Below are 17,832 nucleotides of genomic sequence, written 5' to 3'. Positions count from 1 at the left end.
AAAAAAAATGGGAAAGCTTAAGGGCTATGGATAACAATAACATAAGATTTAAATAACACTGATATTATTTGCCATGTGAGACAGACTGTTTACAGAGTTGCTGAGTTAATGGCAGGATATTACATATCTTGCTGTCAGTTTATAGCCGTCCTCCCTCTCTTCCAGTTGGACCGGAAGTCTCTTGAAGTCTCTTACATAGAGAAACTCTAGGAATACTTGTATTATTTTTGTAAAATATTGGTCTCTAAGGCTTTGATATTGCCTTCACTGAGTTAGGAAGTGCAGCTCTGTCTCATCTGTTCTCTGGTCACAGTAGAAACACAAGCTCTGTTCTCTGGGCAGCCAGGTCTGTTGGTGTCTGCCACTTCCATTGCCAGATTTGTTTGTACTTAGTGTTTTCCTCAGTTTTCTTTCAGTCACCTTGGTCAAGTGGGTTGCAACCATAGACAGTATATAATGGACCAATAGACCCCGTTGCTCTGGACGGAGACCAGTGAAGGCTATTAGAAGCACTTTTCCGGTGATGGCCAGCTTTACTGCGCAGCCTCCAACTGAGAGAATGTGACGTGAGCAACGTGTCTGAAAGTTGTAAGTCTTCTGGTAGCTGTGCCAAGAGAAATCTCAATCATTCCCAATCTTACAGATACGGAGACTGTAGGTGTATATAAGGGCATAACATGGGCACAGGCTAATTATTGATCACTAACATGCTAGTTAACATTAGTAATTAAACCTAAACATCTCATGTAAATCGAAACTGCCTGCGAACTTCTCCTGTACTATACGGTAATTCCTCTACTATGCGACAGTAAGTCACTTGGTTATGACACAATCGTTAGCTTATTTTTACAAAAACGTCTGCTACGGAGCCATAACGTGAGGTACAAGGTAATGAAGCCTTTTATACATTGTCGTGTTTTTTTGGAACTAAACAACGGATAAATAGAGTCTTTAAACGCTTCAGATGTAAAGTTATTCGCAGTCAAGTGACGTAAAAAATAAATGGCGGTCAGCGGAATGCTAACAGGAGGTGATGGCCAGTTAGCAACAAAATGGCGCCATGATGGCTCGAGTTCTGAAGCGAAGCTTACCCCCTTGGTTGCAACAGTGTACTTCCTGTTGAGGGCCTGATAGGTTTCCATTTTGTCCTGGGATTTTGTTAGTTCTGAAGAGTGGGACACTTGTTTTAATATGATTTGAGAAATTTAGGGCTGTTTTTGAATATTTCATAGTAGAGGATATTGGCCTAAACCAGTTCTGCATGCAGAGTATGGAGCTCTTCTCTGCACCTGGAGAATATGTTTGAAGAACTCTGCATGCAGGCTTTCAGTGGGATGTTTGTCCCATTTTGTCCAATCTTGTTGAGTCTGTCCCCCACACCTTGCTGCTATATCATGTAATGAGTTCAGTGATTCATTTTAATATTTTGAGCCTGGTTAAAATTTGTAATTCAGTGGTTTTAGATCTGTTGATGGCATATAAAGACTTTTTTGCTTTGTATTTTAGTTCATTTACAGCCAAGTAAAAAATTTTTTCCTGTTTGAAATGTTCTAAAATTTTCATAATGATTTGTTTGTTGAACAAGTTTGTTTCTTATTGTGAAATTGGCATTGTTTCCGTGGGTTTCCATGTTTTGGGTGCTGCCGAGGGTGGCATTGTGGGTGCTCTTTTTACCTTTTCACTTTCATTTTTTTCTGTCTCCGGGGCAACCTCCAAAACAAACAGAACAGAGATGTAGGTCAGTAAAGGAGGAGAAGGCAATGGAATCTGAGTACAATACATATTCCTATACAAGTTTTGAGAGTTTTTCTTGGTGATATGATGAACAGTCAAATTACATTAACATGTAAACATTTATTGTTGTTTTTGCCCTTTTAGCAGCATGGTCTAATGATGGCAATGTCAGTCAGTTGGCCGGTCGGTGTGTTTAACACTTTGCTCCAGAGCAAGTAATCTCAAGAACTAGTGGCTGTATAGCCATTGGATTATGGGCCCTGGAGGATGCTTTCTAGCGATTTAGGTGACCCCCTGCCCTTTTTTAAGTGCACCAGTCAATAATTGTATACAAACAATGGATCAAATGTCATGTAAAGTGAAATATGCTGTTGATAATGATGAACCCATAGACAATGATTAGCAACTCTGCAGTTCCCATCAGCTCTAACAGCTCTTTTAAACTCAAATGTCCTACTTACACATCCAGCAGACACAAAGCAACATTATCATCCCATTGGAATTGGGTTTATGTCCACTTGATGAATTTGAGTCCACTAGTCACTCTCTTTTTACCTCTGGTTTGATCTCTAACAACTCCACAAATGGAAACATATCTGGCTTTTAAGCTGCTAATTGCTCTACTGGTAGTAGTGTACAGTAATTGAGAAGTAGTGTATAATAATACATTTTATTTATATAGCGCTTTACATGGCACTCAAAGACACTTTACAGTAAAACCAACACATAAAACAAGCATATTAAAAGCAATTAAAAACAATAAAACCAGTAACTCAGGTGAGAAATGTAAGACTATATTTGTGGAAAGCTAATCTGAAGAGGTGTGTTTTGATTAGGGTTTTGAATGTGTCCAGAAGTCCGTTTCAGAAAGCAGGTTTAGTGAAAACTGAGTTTGTTAACCCTGAGATGAGGGAAACTCTGGGTTTTCTGTTTCAGAAAGGGCGGTTAATCAAACCTGAGAGAGAGAGGGGTAACTCCAGCCCATTTCAGAAAGAGAGATAACTTCAATTCAATTTTATTTATAGTATCAAATCATAACATAGGTTATCTCGAGACACTTTACAGATAGAGTAGGTCTAGACCACACTCTATAAAGACCACACTCTATAACTATAACTCTCTATAACTTCAGAGTCAGTTACTATGGTAATTGAGCGTGTTCACATTAAAGAGGCGGTGTTTGCACAGCATGACCAATCGCAAACATCTACAGAGCCACACATTTTACATAAGAAGATCAAACTATAATTCTACATAAATATGAAGAATACAGACACGGTTTTACAGGCAAAACGCAGGAAGGAAAGCAGGCAAAAAAAGCAGACGCTTTTTTTCTCAAAACATGGCATCCTTTTGTTGACGATCCCGTTGATGAAGAAGCTGTATTACTTCGCAGGGAGTTAAACACGTCGGGAGATGATATTGAAGCCCTGACTATAGATGCATTTTCATTTCCAGATACTAGTCTACCTATTTGAGCGGTATCGTTTTTTTTTACCAGTCTATCAGTTATGTAGCCTACATAACCTTATCCGTCCTCATATCACTAACGTCACCCATCGTGGACATGCTCTACATCCCAGCAGATTCTTTGTATCGCAATACGTTTTTTTGTAAACGTCAGTTTTCTTTACAACATTGGTGATGTGGAGCATATTAGTAAAGCCACTGTAGCAAAGCGCTGAAGAGTGCGACTCGATAGCTCTGAAACGTGTTTTAAATGTTTTTTTAGTGTTCCCTGGACACAAACCAATATGAGCCATTAAAAAGGAGTTCCACAGTATTGTAGGTGAATGATGTAAACCCTTTGAAATAAATGATTATGAATTATAATTATGTTAAGAGACATTCTAAAACACTTAACGGGAAAAAGCTTAACGTGGTTTAATGTACCTAAACAACGATCAATGATCACCAAATTTCTCATGGCCATATCTTGTCACGAACACTTAAGCCTGTCAATAAAACTAAACTGAAATCCAACGATTATATAAGTTATCTTCATTGGCGCTTATGGTGAGGAAAAACCTTAATGTGGTTTAATGCACCTAAACAATGAGCAATGATTACCAAATTTATCTCTCATATTGCTCCTCATAACCACTGAAAACTGTCAAAAAAACTAACCCAAAGTCCAGTTATTATGGGTGTTATCTGACATTAAGCGTTTCTGCTTCATTAGAGCCTATTGTAAAGAAAAAGCTTAACGTGGTTTAATATACCTAAACAAAAATCAATCATCACCAAATTTCTTTGTCATATTGCTAAGAAATATGAGAGTTGTAGGTACATTAAACCACGTTAAGCTTTTTCACGTTAAGCGTTATAGAATGTCCCCACTATATTGGAACTTACACATTTACTCTAGCAGCAATTTTCTCCCACAGAAATTCTCTCTCTTTTGCAGCAGCTGCTCTGTTGCTTTTTTTAACGAAATATTGTAAATATTGTAAATGGAATGCATTTATATAGCAATTATCTAGGCTTAATGACTACTCAGAGTGCTTTTACACACTACAGGCACCATTCACCATTCACACACACATTCATACACTAGAGGTCAAGGCAGCCAAGACTGTCCTCCCCACATTTGTCATTAAAAGAGCCATTACAACCTATATTTAGGTTTACAGTGACAACGCCCTCTAGTAGTTATAAAAGAAGCAGAGCAGAAAGTACGGTGACGAAATATAAAAGAGTGCCAAATTTACGCAAAGCAAGGTAGGTTGGGGTGGTGGATGTGTCAAACAAACACATGACCTTCACACAGGAGACTGGGGTTTGAGTCCTGTTTTGAAAATTAAAGTAAACAACAATATTCTTTTTTTAATTTTATAGAACAAACGGAGCTACTTCACGTTTTGCATTATCTACTTAATCTGAAGCATCTGATTTTAACCCAAAACATAATCTTTTTTCTAAATTTAAGTAACTAGTGTTGATACCTAAACCTAACCAAACTGCAACCGTTTCACAACGTTAACAAGGTTACGTTCTCTGGTTTAGATATTAAAGGTGTATTTCCTGCCAACATTAGAGGTGCTAATTTATGATATGATATACACTCCTGTGGGGTCGTATTAGAGGGTAGGAATAGACAAGCAATATCGTCATATGGTTTGGAGGACTTGTTCAGGCTGCCATACAACATCTGCTCATCAGATAAACATTCATGCACATTCCCACACTGATGGCGCAGCATCGAGTGCAATTTGCCCAAGGACATGTAGACTGCTGGGGCCAGGGATTGAACCGCCACCAAAAGCTGTTATGTCTAATAGGGAAAATCTATTCTTAGATACATTGGGATTCTCTCCTGAACGATTTATTATATTTCATAATTCAGAGGGTTCCCTAAGCCAACTACCTCTGTCTGAGTGGATTCTTTTACACATTGCAATGAAGTCACATTTTGTAGGAGGAGGATGAGTTTCTCTGATATTGCTGTCTCAGTAGTAAGAAACATGAGATATTTGTCACCTGTTACTGCATATCACAACTGGGTGTTTTGCTGGTACTTTTCTATACTGTGTGTTCAGGGATAATTAGTATGTGTGTTTTTGTATCTACAATTGTGAGCAAAAGCCGAATAAAGAGAACGGGTTTCTATTTTTATTCTTAGTCAGACATATATTATAATTATGTGAGGAAACCTGATTACATATAATAACACTTTAATGTTGAAGAGTGACAACAAGCAGTAAAGAAAATTGGTACAATGTATGTGTCTTTGTTAAGTGTACCATTACACCCCTGGGCTGCTGACTGCTCCCATAAACAAGACTTGACGAATAAAGAAGACTGCAGCATAAGCAGTGTGTATAGGAGCAGGGGCCCCATAAAACTTTCCATACTCTTGAACTTAGACTTAATAAGCTTTTTTCATATTCAATAAAGAAGAATCATACAGACAATACAACAAAAATTCTGATTTATATAACCATTAAAAATGTGGCATAATAAATAAATAAAGATAATTTTTTTGTAACTCCCAAGCAGAAATCTAAATGAGTATAGAACTGTGGATTACTACTGGTGGACCATGCCATGTGTATCTCAGATGTGCTCATGCATCCATTATTTTTGGGTCTGTCTCTCTGTCCCTCTCCCAGCCACATTCCCTATTCACCAGGCCCCATCATTGGCATTTCTTTGTATCATTCCACCAGATGCCTTTGGACTTTCTGTCCTTTCCCCATCACATGGCTGCCCCACCCATCTAAACACTTCTTCCCACTCCCCTCATTGGCTCTGTAGTTGCCTGGCCTTTCCTGCCTACACTTTCTCTGCATCTCATTCCCTTATCAGCCTCTCATAGTGCATTTCATTTACCTTGGAACTCAGAAGCCGGAGCTGGGAATGACGTCCCACCGGAGTTGAATGCGTTCCATTTACAAGTCGGATTTTTCATTGTGGGGTTAGCTCTATCCAGTATAGCCATTTTTAGCAATACCAGTTGATAACACTGTTTTTTTGCATACAAACAGCGTAGCAACATGTCCATGGATAGGACTGTGTGTACAACTGATTTAGTAAGACACAAATATAAGACAGAAGTGCTTATAACTGTATGTTACTACAGCTTTTACTACTGTAGATGCACGTGGCATCCATGTTGGATTTTGAGCTTGGGGTACTCAGAGGTTGTCCGACTTCCGAGCTCATAAATCTGAGTTCAGGGGGCATGTTTCTGACTTTGACCTTGGAAAATCCGACTTCCGAATACAAATGCACATCAGTTCGTGTACGAGCCCAGTTCCATTCATTTCCTGCTAGTTTGTTAAAGTTACAATGATGCTTTCTTGTCTTGTGCTATTGCTTTTGAGTTTCTGTAACCCAAACCTTAACCTGGACTTGTACTTGCCTGCCTGCCTGCAAGCATATTGATACCTTCCCATTTGGCTATAAATTGCTGAACTCATCCTGTCTGCGTTTGAGTCCCAATACCTGCATTTCCTGAGTTGTGACAGTACGAACTTTCCAAACATGGACCCAACAAGTGAAGCATTCTTCTGAAGTGGGTAACTGGATTGGCAGATAACTTGACCATTGCTCTAGCCTCCTTGTCTGTGAGTGCTGGGCCTGCTAGCCTTCGACCTTCACCTCTGTCAACTAACCTCCAGTCTTCTAGCCTCCAGCCTGCTAGTCAACATACTGCTAGCCTCCAGCCTGCAATTGGGTCTGCTAGCCTTCGGGTTAGGGTGCGGTAGACCAAGGTTCGATTCCCGCTGCGATACATCAACCAATGTGTCCCTGAGCAAGACACTTAACCCCTAGTTGCTCCAGAGGCATGCGACCTCTGACATATGTAGCAATTGTAAGTCACTTTGGATAAAAGCGTCAGCTAAATGACATGTAATGTAAAAATCGAGAACAGCAAGCACTTCTGCCACTGCAAAGGACAAGGTCAGACTTCTGTATACCAGATGGTGATGGAGAAGGTGATATTGGACTCAAAGATGGCGGTATAGCCCCATCACTGTCAAGGGCAAGTTAAACTTACTCAGCTGCCGCAGGAAGTATATCATCTGCTTTGCTTTCCTGGTGAGAGCTGATGATGAGGGTGGTGGTCGGGCTGGGTTCTTCCTGAAATCCACATCCATCTCCACTGTCTTTCAAGTGTTGAGCTCCAAGTTGTCTTGACTGCACCAGGTCACAGATGGTCAATCTCCCACCCGTAGGTGGAATCCCCCACATCAGAGATGAACTTCGAGCTTGATTGACTGATGACTGGAGGTGCATCTATTTGTATACATGGCGGAAGAATAGAGGGGAATGCAGCCTTGGAATCAGTGCTGCTGGTCCTGGAGTCTGTGTTTCCCCTGCTTCACATGCTGCTTCCTGTCAGACAGGAAGTTAGTGAGGCACACTTAGCTGGGAGAGCTCTTGCAGCAGGATCCTGGCATCAGTTTCTAGTGTTAACCAGGGGCACGTTCAATCTCAAAATGGTGTGCACTGTTTTGCTATGATTTCCTGGTTGAACAACATGTGAAACGGTGTGCAACCTCTTTGAGATATGATTTCTCGTTTGGTGGGTGTGTCTCAGGTGATATCCAATCAGCAGAGGCTTGTCTGTAAACTTGTGGTAATAAAAAGGCAGAGTGCTTGAGCACACAACAAGGTGTTCAACGCACCCCCGTTTCAGTTTAAAAAAAACATGTTGCTACGTATTGTCGAGGCCCAGGTGCTGGAGGATGAGGTTGAGGGCCATGTTTCTTTCCAATATCATGGGCGATGTGCAATGGGTCCAGGAGTGGGTAAGTAATGGTTCTGAGGGGAGACAGAACAAGGCGCTCAATGACTTCATTGCCACAGAAGTCAGGGCGTCAGGTCTATAGTGAAGTCCTGTGGTCTTGGGTTTTTTGGGGACGGGGATGACTGTGGAGGTACTGAAGCAGGCTGGTACTTGGCATGTCTCCGGTGAGGCTTTTTGGCTTTTTCCCTTTCCTTTATTGTGTTATATATCTTTTTTGTGCACGTGCAAAGTGAAAAAGTCTACCCCAAAGGGACTTACCATCTTCCAGAGAAAACACTGTTCACAAACTGCTCCAAACAGCTCAATTGTAGTCCAGTCTTTACTTCCGTGACAAACGTGCGTCACTTTGAACACGTTATAATGCTCGCCTAGCTGCTAGCATGACACTCCCTAATGCTCTGCAACTGACAAGCTAGCAGTACTTACTGTGCATGTGCGACTCCTAACAAAGATGATACAGAAGTGAGATACCTCACTCTGTAGCTAAAACAAAGAGCTCAACAGACTGGGTGAAAAGAGGAGCTGCAGCAAATATGTACAACAAATATATAGTGTTTTCTGAAAATTACACCACATAAATATATTCTGGTACAACAGTCTCTCTAAATACAATTATGAACCTGAAAATGAGCATAATAGAGAGAGCATAAATGAGAGGGTCAGAGAGACAGGCCGCAGCCTGTCTCTCTGACCCCATTTCCACCTGGTAATAAAATCCTATCTGAGTGATCCGATCATAGGACACGTTCTGCTGCCAAGTTGGGAACACATGTACTTAGAGCTGTCCATCTTGTGAACAGATCACTCAGGACTGATTTTACATTAAAACTAAGTTGAAATGCGGCCTCTGTCCCTCCCCTACAGTCAAATTTCTAATCCCCCAAAACAAACCTTTGCCCTTCTCTTTCCATCCACCAGATGTCAGGGCTGGACTGGGACAAAAAATCGGCCCTGGCATTTCTGGCATAGACAGTATATAATGGACCAATAGACCCCGTTGCTCTGGACGGAGACCAGTGAAGGCTATTAGAAGCACTTTTCCGGTGATGGCCAGCTTTACTGCGCAGCCTCCAACTGAGAGAATGTGACGTGAGCAACGTGTCTGAAAGTATGAAGTCTTCTGGTAGCTGTGCCAAGAGAAATCTCAATCATTCCCGATCTTACAGATACGGAGAGTGTAGGTGGATGTAAGGAGATAACATGGGCACAGGCTAATTATTGCTAACTAACATGCTAGTTAACTTTAGTAATTAAACCTAAACAGCTCATGTAAGTCGAAACTGCCTGCGAGCTTCTCCTGTACTATACGGTAATTCCTCTACTATGTGACAGTAAGTCACTTGGTTATGACACAACAAGCTTATATTTACAAAAACATCTGCTACGGAGCCATAACGTGAGGTACAAGGTAATGAAGCCTTTTATACATTGTCGTGTTTCTTTGGAACTAAACAACGGAAAAATAGAGTCTTCAAACATTTCTGATGTAAAGTTATTCGCAGTCAAGTGAAGGAAAAAAAAAAAATGGCGGTCAGCGGAATGCTAACAGGAGGTGATGGCCAGTTAGCAACAAAATGGCGCCATAGATGGCTCGAGTTCTGAAGCGAAGCATACCCCCTTGATTTTTGGCCCAAGCGGCCCACACCCATCGTGATTGGTCAGACACATTCCCTGCAGACAGTCCTCTTAAAATATGCGGTCATTCTATGATATGAGTTGCCTAGTGTTCTTCGTTCATGTGATAGTTTTGGATCCTTCAAGAGAGGTCTCAAGACTAAGTCTTGAAGACTTATCTGTTGAGCTTACAGTTAAATAATTAATTAATTCTTGGAGTTATGATTTGTATATTTATGGTATTTGTTTTAATTATTCTTCTTATTATTCTTCTTATTATTCTTATTATTCTTATTATTATTGATATTTGATACTGTATTGCCATTATTACTATTTTGCTTAATGTTGGCTTAGCAACTTTTAAAAACTTTGTGCTGTTAATTTTAACTATTGTAAGATTCCTATTTTGTCGCTTTGGACAAAAGTTTCTGCTAAATACAATAACCATAACCATAACCCTTCCCAAAAGCTACAATAAAGCTGAGAGTATTATATGCCCTGGAAAAGAGCATACAATGACTTTTGCTTGTATAATTAATTAATTATATTATTAAATTATATTAGTATAATTAATTTAGCTTAAATGTCTGGGCAATGTAGAGAGACAGCTGTATACATTGTATACGTGACCCTAGTAGAACATTGATTTTATAGATCACACAGACTTTTCAGCTACCCAACAGGCCAACTGCTAGCATTTTCAATGTAAGCTTAAGAAGTTAGGTTAACTTTAATGTTACAGCCAAACTGCTTGTTGTCGTTATGACGTGAGGCGCACATAACACGCACACACACACACACACACACACGCACACACACACACACACACAAACACACACACACACACACACACACACACACACACAGCAGCCTCCCTCCCTCCCTGTCTGAGAGTCCCTGTTAATTTGCATACTCCTTACCACATCGTGAACTACTCTCTTTTCCATCTTTTCCTCACTCGCTCCCCTAGCCCTGTCGTGGTCACTCTCCTCCTCCTCGGCTTCTTCCCTGTCATGATGTTGTTTCTGCTTCTCTGTATAGCCAGCCACCTCTCCTCCTTCCTCTACTTCGGGTAATGCTGATGTTGAAGCAGCTACTACAGCCCCAAACATGTCAGAAATGTTGGGACATTTTGAGGCATCCGCCTGTAGATTCTTAATCTTTTTCTCCTGTAAGTTCTCTGCACCTCCCTTGCGCTTTGGTGATCATTTGTCCATTTTAACGTGGATGCTAAACTTCTAGCACAAGCATAACAGCTTGTGTCTCAGGACCGGGAGTGGGGAAGGGGGTTCCTGGATTTGATTGGGTTAGGCCAGGCACAATAAAGAAAATTAACCAATGGGCCGCTGTCAGTTCTTTATGGGCCAGTTCGGCCCAAAAAAAAAAAAAAAAAAAAAAAGAATGCCCGGTATGCCGGCGGGGCCAGTCCAGCCCCGCCAAATGTACAATGTGGAAGGAGAGACAGAAGCCCCTTCACACAGCCTGTTCAAGGCGGGAATGTTGCGCTTTTATTCTGCCTCGCCGTTCTGTATAAAAAGTATGAACAGTGGGAGAGTCTGTCTAGCATTAATCCAGCATCATAGGTAGTAACAGAGCTGAATCGACATCTGCGTAAAGAGACAGGCGGCATGGCGGGACCACACACACTAAACTCTGACGCTATTGTGCTACACGTAACTCCTCTTTTGCTTACGGAATGCCAGCATGCAAATCACACTTTGGGGCAGCATTATGGAGGTATTGTTTGGTTAAGTGTAAATAGCAAAGCTAGTGTAATGGCAGATCTTCTTTATGGCAGTATTGCGGAATCTCTGTGTAAAAGGGGTTCAAGTCTGGTCGGTAAGGGAGGAGGGGGCCTCTGAGGTAGGCAGGTATAGAGAGCCGCAGTAACGCCCCTTCCTGTGGACCTCATGGGACCTTGATTCGGAAAAAATATGAACAGTAGTGAACGGGGAGAGGCAAATTATTTTTTTATCCCGTTTGAATTGAGCCATGGATTAGAAATATAATGTTCGTCATTTAAAAGATAATTTTTCAACCATAGAAATACTATGAGCTCTAAGATGTTTAATGTCTACAGCCTGAACTTCATGGAAATCCATTCCTGTGCAGTCACTGCACCTGCTCTGTCAGTAACTGAAGAAAACCTACATAATTTTAAATTAATGTGTGACTTAACTGTACGTAACTTTGACTTTTTTTTGTCCCTTTCCGTTGTTAGCTTGAGGATGATCCAACAGAAAGAAACACAGATCATGAGGAGGAAGAGACTTCAGGAGATGAAGAAGTAGAAAAAGAAGATGAAGAAGAAGAAGAAGAAGAAGAAGGGTCATTACCTGGTGACCCTGATGAGGAGGTTTCCACAGCAACAAGAGCCAAGCAGCTGGCTGAGCGCCTGAAGGCCAAAGCCCGGAAAGTTCTGCGGGACCTGGGGAGAATCTTGGCAATCAGCCTGTTGGCTTTGGCTGGTAGGAATTGTGTAACATAAGCTTTCTTAGGTTTCAACACTTTTTTACAACACACTAAGAGAATCTGAAAAAAACCTAGCACAGTCCAGACATGCTGTATTTGGTGCTTATTTCAAAATTTGTGCCATCTTTGTTTTGTCAAGCTGTTTACATCATTGATGTATAATAAAGCCTGGATACAGCATTTGAGGCGATTCAGTGGCACATGAACCCAAAAAAGTTCAAGTTCTGCGTATAAAATTACCCGAATGATCGGCACTGCTTCCGCACTATCGGGCCGATAGAGCAGACACACTTCCGCCGGCCGAGCCAGCTACTTCTGGTTTATTCAATTACGTTTTATTTATAGTATCAAACCATAACAAGAATTATCTCAAAACACTTTACAGATAGAGTAGGTCTAGACCACACTCTATAATTTACAAAGAACCAACAATTCCAGCAAGCATTTAGGCCAACCGCCAGTGGCGAGGAAAAACTCCTTTTTAGGCAGAAACCTCAAGAGGGAGAAACATCGGACAGACCCAGGCTCTTGGTAGGCGGTGTCTCTTCAGTGATAGTTGGGGGTGTGATGAACAGTGACAATTCTAGTCACAGTTCCATAGATAATGTAACTGTGACTGGAAATAGTTGTACTAGTTTATGGCGTAGCAGGGCACTGCAGGGCATTACAGGGTGTAGCAGGGCACTGCAGGGCGTAGCAGGATGTAGCAGGGCATAGCGGGGATTAGCATGGCACTGCAGGGCGTAGCAGGGCATAGCAGGGCATAGCAGGGCACGGAGCAGGACCATGGCAACAGCTGCAACCATGATTTAGGTGCCACCCTAATCCAAGGAAAACTGCGGGGCGATTCTGGGGAATAAGCTCCCCAGAGGTTTAGCGCTCCGCTAACTTGAATGGGTATTCATTAATTTTATTATGCAGCTCTTCTAGACTTTCCAAATGTTATCAGACCGGATGGATCCAATTCTGACAGTGAAACAAGTCATTCGGCCAGGGGTTGTATCCACTGATTTACAGACGTCTCTTTTGCCATGTAAGTCTATGGGGAAAATTATTTTTGTGCCCCTTGACATCACGTGACAGGAACGGAATTTGTAATTCCACCATTTGGCCACTAATGGCGTTTTTCCATTACATGGTACCTGCTCGACTCGCCTCGACTCTACTCGACTCTACTCGCCTCGCAGTGCGTCCGTTTTCCATTGCAGATTTTAGTATCGCCTCAGCGTGGCTGGTCGACATAGCGACTGCCGTGGGCGTGGCTTAGTAGCTTGCTTTTCTCATTGACATATCCCCGACACATTTCCTGGTTCTCCGTCTCCGTAAACAACATGATATCAAAGAGATAGTTAACGTTTACTGCTCCAGATTTCCCACCGTGGTCACATATATATGACTCTAGAGTCGCTACTCGCTTTGTTTCTCTCACATATATATGACTCTAGAGTTGCTACTCGCTGCAGAGATAATTGCCGTCACTCTCTCACTTCTCCCTCGCTCACTAGCTCCCCACACACACACATACGGCGACTCGACACACACACATCACACATGCACACACCAGCGCACCAGTATAACCATCAGGCCACTTGTATGCTACGGAGAAAGCTCTGCGTGGAGCCTCCGGCAGCAAAAAAACACCGCTGGCTAAACTATTTAAAAATGCCGTCTCTCGCTAGCAATGCAGTGATCAATGACACTTCTTTCCGACCAATCAGCAGCCTGCAGGGTTTCACGTCACCTTCTCGGCTCGCCTCAGCTCGCTTGGAACCTCGACTGAGCAGGTACTAAAAAAAGTACCTGTTAGCAGGTACCAGGTACTTTTTTTCGTAATGGAAAACCAAAAAAGGCGAGTAGAGTCGAGGCGAGGCGAGTAGGTACCATGTAATGGAAAAGCACCATATGTCAAATAGAGCTCAACATACTGTCTGTGGACCTGGTTCACATTCATGATTTTAAAACTGATTCACTGACCACCATTCTAAAAGCATAAACAGCCAGCATACCTGTCAGGGAAGCCACTGACATTGTTGTCTGTCATTCATCATCCAGTGAAAATGAGTACTTCCTGCAAAATACACCATGTAAAAAACAGCTTTGGAGGTGGTAGAAGACATATTTTCCCCCAGCTTTCAATCTTTATTCTGAGCTAAGAAAAACAGCTCCAAAACATATAGTATGGCTGTGCTGGATGCCCATGAAGTTCATGTCTGTCTTTGCATTTGAGTATGGGAAAGACAAAACGTACATGTTTCTTAAAATGTTTCTTAATATGAGCAAAACATGCCTAATGGTGGTTGTCCTTATACGCGTTGTTTTCACGGATGGGATTGCCCAGCTTCCCAGCATTGCATGCTAGACAGCTAGCGCTAGTTTCTCTTCACTGACCACTGACAAGCAAATAAACAGTCTACACCCTCCTACAACCGCAATGGCTACAGCTGATTGGACGAACGCGTCATGTGGGGCTCATTTGGAATACGATCTCGTATTTTACGTGTTTCTCAAAACATTTTAAGTGCACTGTGTTTATTCAATCCTGTGAAGGGCTCATTGCATGAGGGGAAACTGGTTTGAATTAAAAAAAAATGCATGTCTCCTTCAAAGACAATCCAAGGCACTCTGTAGGATTTGTGCAAAATAAAAATGCCTTTATTTTACTTACATTGTACTTTCGATCAGGAGAGACTTAATGAAACAGAGATTTAAAAGAGGACTCCGGGCAATTTTTACGTTAATCTTGATTGCTATATGTATATGAGTACTGTCGATAGCAAAAAAAACGAGCCGAATCGGTGCTCAATTTTTTCGCCACAAAGGCTTGAACGGTCTTCTGGAAGACCTCCAACAGACCAGCGGGCGCTTGTTGGATTGTTGTTGCCCTCGGCAGGCGAGGGATGCGGGGAGGAAGTAGAAGGATGCCGGTCGGGGCTGCTAGCCTGGCTAAGGAAACTACCACACAATTCGCCACTGCAGAGACTCATATTCACCAACGACAGCACACAAAATGGATATATATGCTAAAAATACAAATGGAACTGCTGCGTGATGATTATTACCGGAGCCTGGCTGAACACACTCACTCATCCCAGACGGCAGCTAGCAGCTAAGAGGGTAGGTGAATTTAAACAATGGCTAAGTTGCTAAATGCATCTTGTTGTCATGTAAGGTCCCTGTTCATGTTGCACAGACATTTTAATTGCATTTTGTGTCTGTTAAGAGGCACAAAGGCACTCTTTATCTTATGCCCCCATAACTGCCGTTTTAGCGGAGTGGGAGCTCTCGGCATTAGCTGCAGCAGCTCCGTGTTGCTAGCACCGTTTTTTTTGTTATCGACAGTACTCATATACATATAGCAATCAAGATTAACGTAAAAATTACCCGGAGTTCTCCTTTAAGGAACAAAATACAATTTATTTAACATGCACGGACAAGATTATATATATATATATATATATATATATATATATATATATATATATATATATATATATATCTATCTATATATATAGATATATATATTAGGGCTGTCAGCATTAACGCGTTAATTGCAACGTGATTAAGGGCCGAGCATAACGCGTTCATTGTTTTTAATCGCATTAATCGCATGCCGCCATTTATTAATTTATTTTCACTTCACTCGGCTTCACGTTGTGCCTAACAGGCTACTATTTTGACCCTTTGCCGCACCGTTACTTAACATCAAGCTGTCATACTTCCTCCTAACACATCCTACTGCTGCAGACTGCAGGCATGATGGAGAAATGCAGCAGCAACACTATTCTGAATGGCGCTTTTTATTTTCCAAAACTCCTGGACGGCTTGTAGACAAGTCAAAAGCCATATGCAGATTGTGTAAAGCCGAATTAAAATATCACCGAAGCAAGTCAAGCATGAGCTACCAGCTACGAGCTAAGTATATTTTGGAGAGTGCTACTCGCCGACCTGTTATTGAAACCAAAGTCCAAACGCTGTCTCATCAACCGGTAATCACTGGACGTCAGTGAGTAATCCAAATGATTTAGAAGTTACTGCACACTATATTGACTCTGGTAAGTAGGGTTGGGTACCCGAAAAGTGCCGACCTAAACGGTAGTAACGAGACTGAATAAGAACGAAAATGTCTGTGCCTGACTTTACACTACACCTGACAGCAGGTAACGTTAGCCTACCTTTAGCTAGCAGCTGGATTAATCACGGTTAAAATGCTGACAGCTAATGTTAAACAGCGTCAAGTGTGACTGTATTTCACTGTAGAGGATTCCAACAGTGGGACCTAACCGTCTGCTCTACAGCGCAGCAGCTGCAGGTGTCGGAATTAAACAACACAGACGGTGCGTTCACTTGCAGTTGCCGTTGTCGGAATTAAACAACACAGACGGTGTTTAAAACATACACAGTATATAATGGACCAATAGACCCCGTTGCTCTGGACGGAGACCAGTGAAGGCTATTAGAAGCACTTTTCCGGTGATCTCTTGCTCCTCCAACTGACAGAGACAACGTAAATGTGACGTGAGCAACGTATCTGAAAGTTGTAAGTCTTCTGGTAGCTGTGCCAAGAGAAATCTCAATCATTTCCAATCTTACAGAGACGGAGAGCGTAGGTGTATGTAAGGAGATAACATAAGCACAGGCTAATTATTGCTAACTAACATGCTAGTTAACATTAGTAATTAAACCTAAACCGCTAATGTAAGTCGAAACTGCCTGCGAGCTTCTCCTGGTAATTCCTCTACTGTGCAACAGTAAGTCACTTGGTTATGACACAATCGTTAGCTTATTTTTACAAAAACGTCTGCTACGGAGCTATAACGTGAGGTACAAGGTAATGGAGCCTTTTATACATTGTCGTGTTTCTTTAGAAATAAACAATGGACAAATAGAGTCTTTAAACGCTTCAGATGTAAAGTTATTCGCAGTCAAGTGACGTAAAAAAAAAATGGCGGTCAGTGTAATGCTAACAAGAGGTGATCGCTTCGTAGCAACAAAATGGCGCCATCGGAGGTTCGCGTTCTGAAGCGAAGCTTCCCCCCTTGGTTTAAAACAGGTAGCCTCGTGGTGCATTCACAGTAATTGTAAAATACCCTTTTCCCATCTGGTGGTTGTTTTTGTCGTTCAAAATTAATCGTTTGACAGCCCACTACCGGTCAAACATTTTAGAACATCCCAATTTTTCCAGGTTTTTATTGAAATTCATGCAGTTCAATGTCTTATTGTACTCTGAAATGAAAGAATAGAACAAATGAACAATTTAAGTTAAAAAATAAATCATGGAATCAATTTATAAACCAAAATGTATTCTAAATGTTTGACTCATCAAAGTAGCACCCTTTGGCAGCTATAACAGCTGAACACACTTGTGGCATTCTTTCTACAATGGAAATCAAATATTCTTCAGAAAGTTCTTCCCAACTATGTTGCAGAAGTTCCCATAAATGTGTGGCACTTGTATATGGAGCTAGAACAGTCTCAATAAAGATAAATGCACACACTACATTCACACATGCACACACAGGATTCATACATGCACACACATGATTCATAAATACACACACAGGATACACAAATGCACACAAAATTCACAAATACACACAAAATTTAAAAAGCACAGAAGATTCACAAATGCATACAAAATTCACAAATGCACACAAAATTCATAAATGCACACACAATTCATAAATACAAACAAAATTTACAAATGCACACAAAATTCATAAATGCACACACAATTCAGAAATGCAAACAAAATTTAC

At 41.4% G+C, this 17,832-nt stretch overlaps 1 protein-coding gene across 5 annotated transcripts in view; it reads left to right on the top strand.

Moving 5' to 3' along the window:
- The window catches only part of piezo1 (piezo type mechanosensitive ion channel component 1 (Er blood group)), a 175,763-nt gene that overhangs the window by 69,195 nt on the left and 88,736 nt on the right, over nucleotides 1–17,832 (top strand). For 4 of the 5 annotated variants that reach the window (XM_028604250.1, XM_028604248.1, XM_028604247.1 and 1 more), the window contains exon 5: nucleotides 11,826–12,072. In XM_028604250.1, coding sequence (XP_028460051.1) covers nucleotides 11,826–12,072 — 247 coding nt within the window. Of the gene's footprint in view, nucleotides 1–11,825; nucleotides 12,073–15,172; nucleotides 15,191–17,832 lie in introns of those variants that run through there. The other variant, XM_028604251.1, reaches the window with a different exon arrangement.

The sequence above is a fragment of the Perca flavescens genome, chromosome 17, assembly GCF_004354835.1.
Source record: "Perca flavescens isolate YP-PL-M2 chromosome 17, PFLA_1.0, whole genome shotgun sequence".
In the NCBI taxonomy this organism is placed as follows: Eukaryota; Metazoa; Chordata; class Actinopteri; order Perciformes; family Percidae; genus Perca; species Perca flavescens.
Note: the sequence above shows the minus strand (reverse complement) of the source record. Positions and strands in the feature narration are given on the sequence as shown.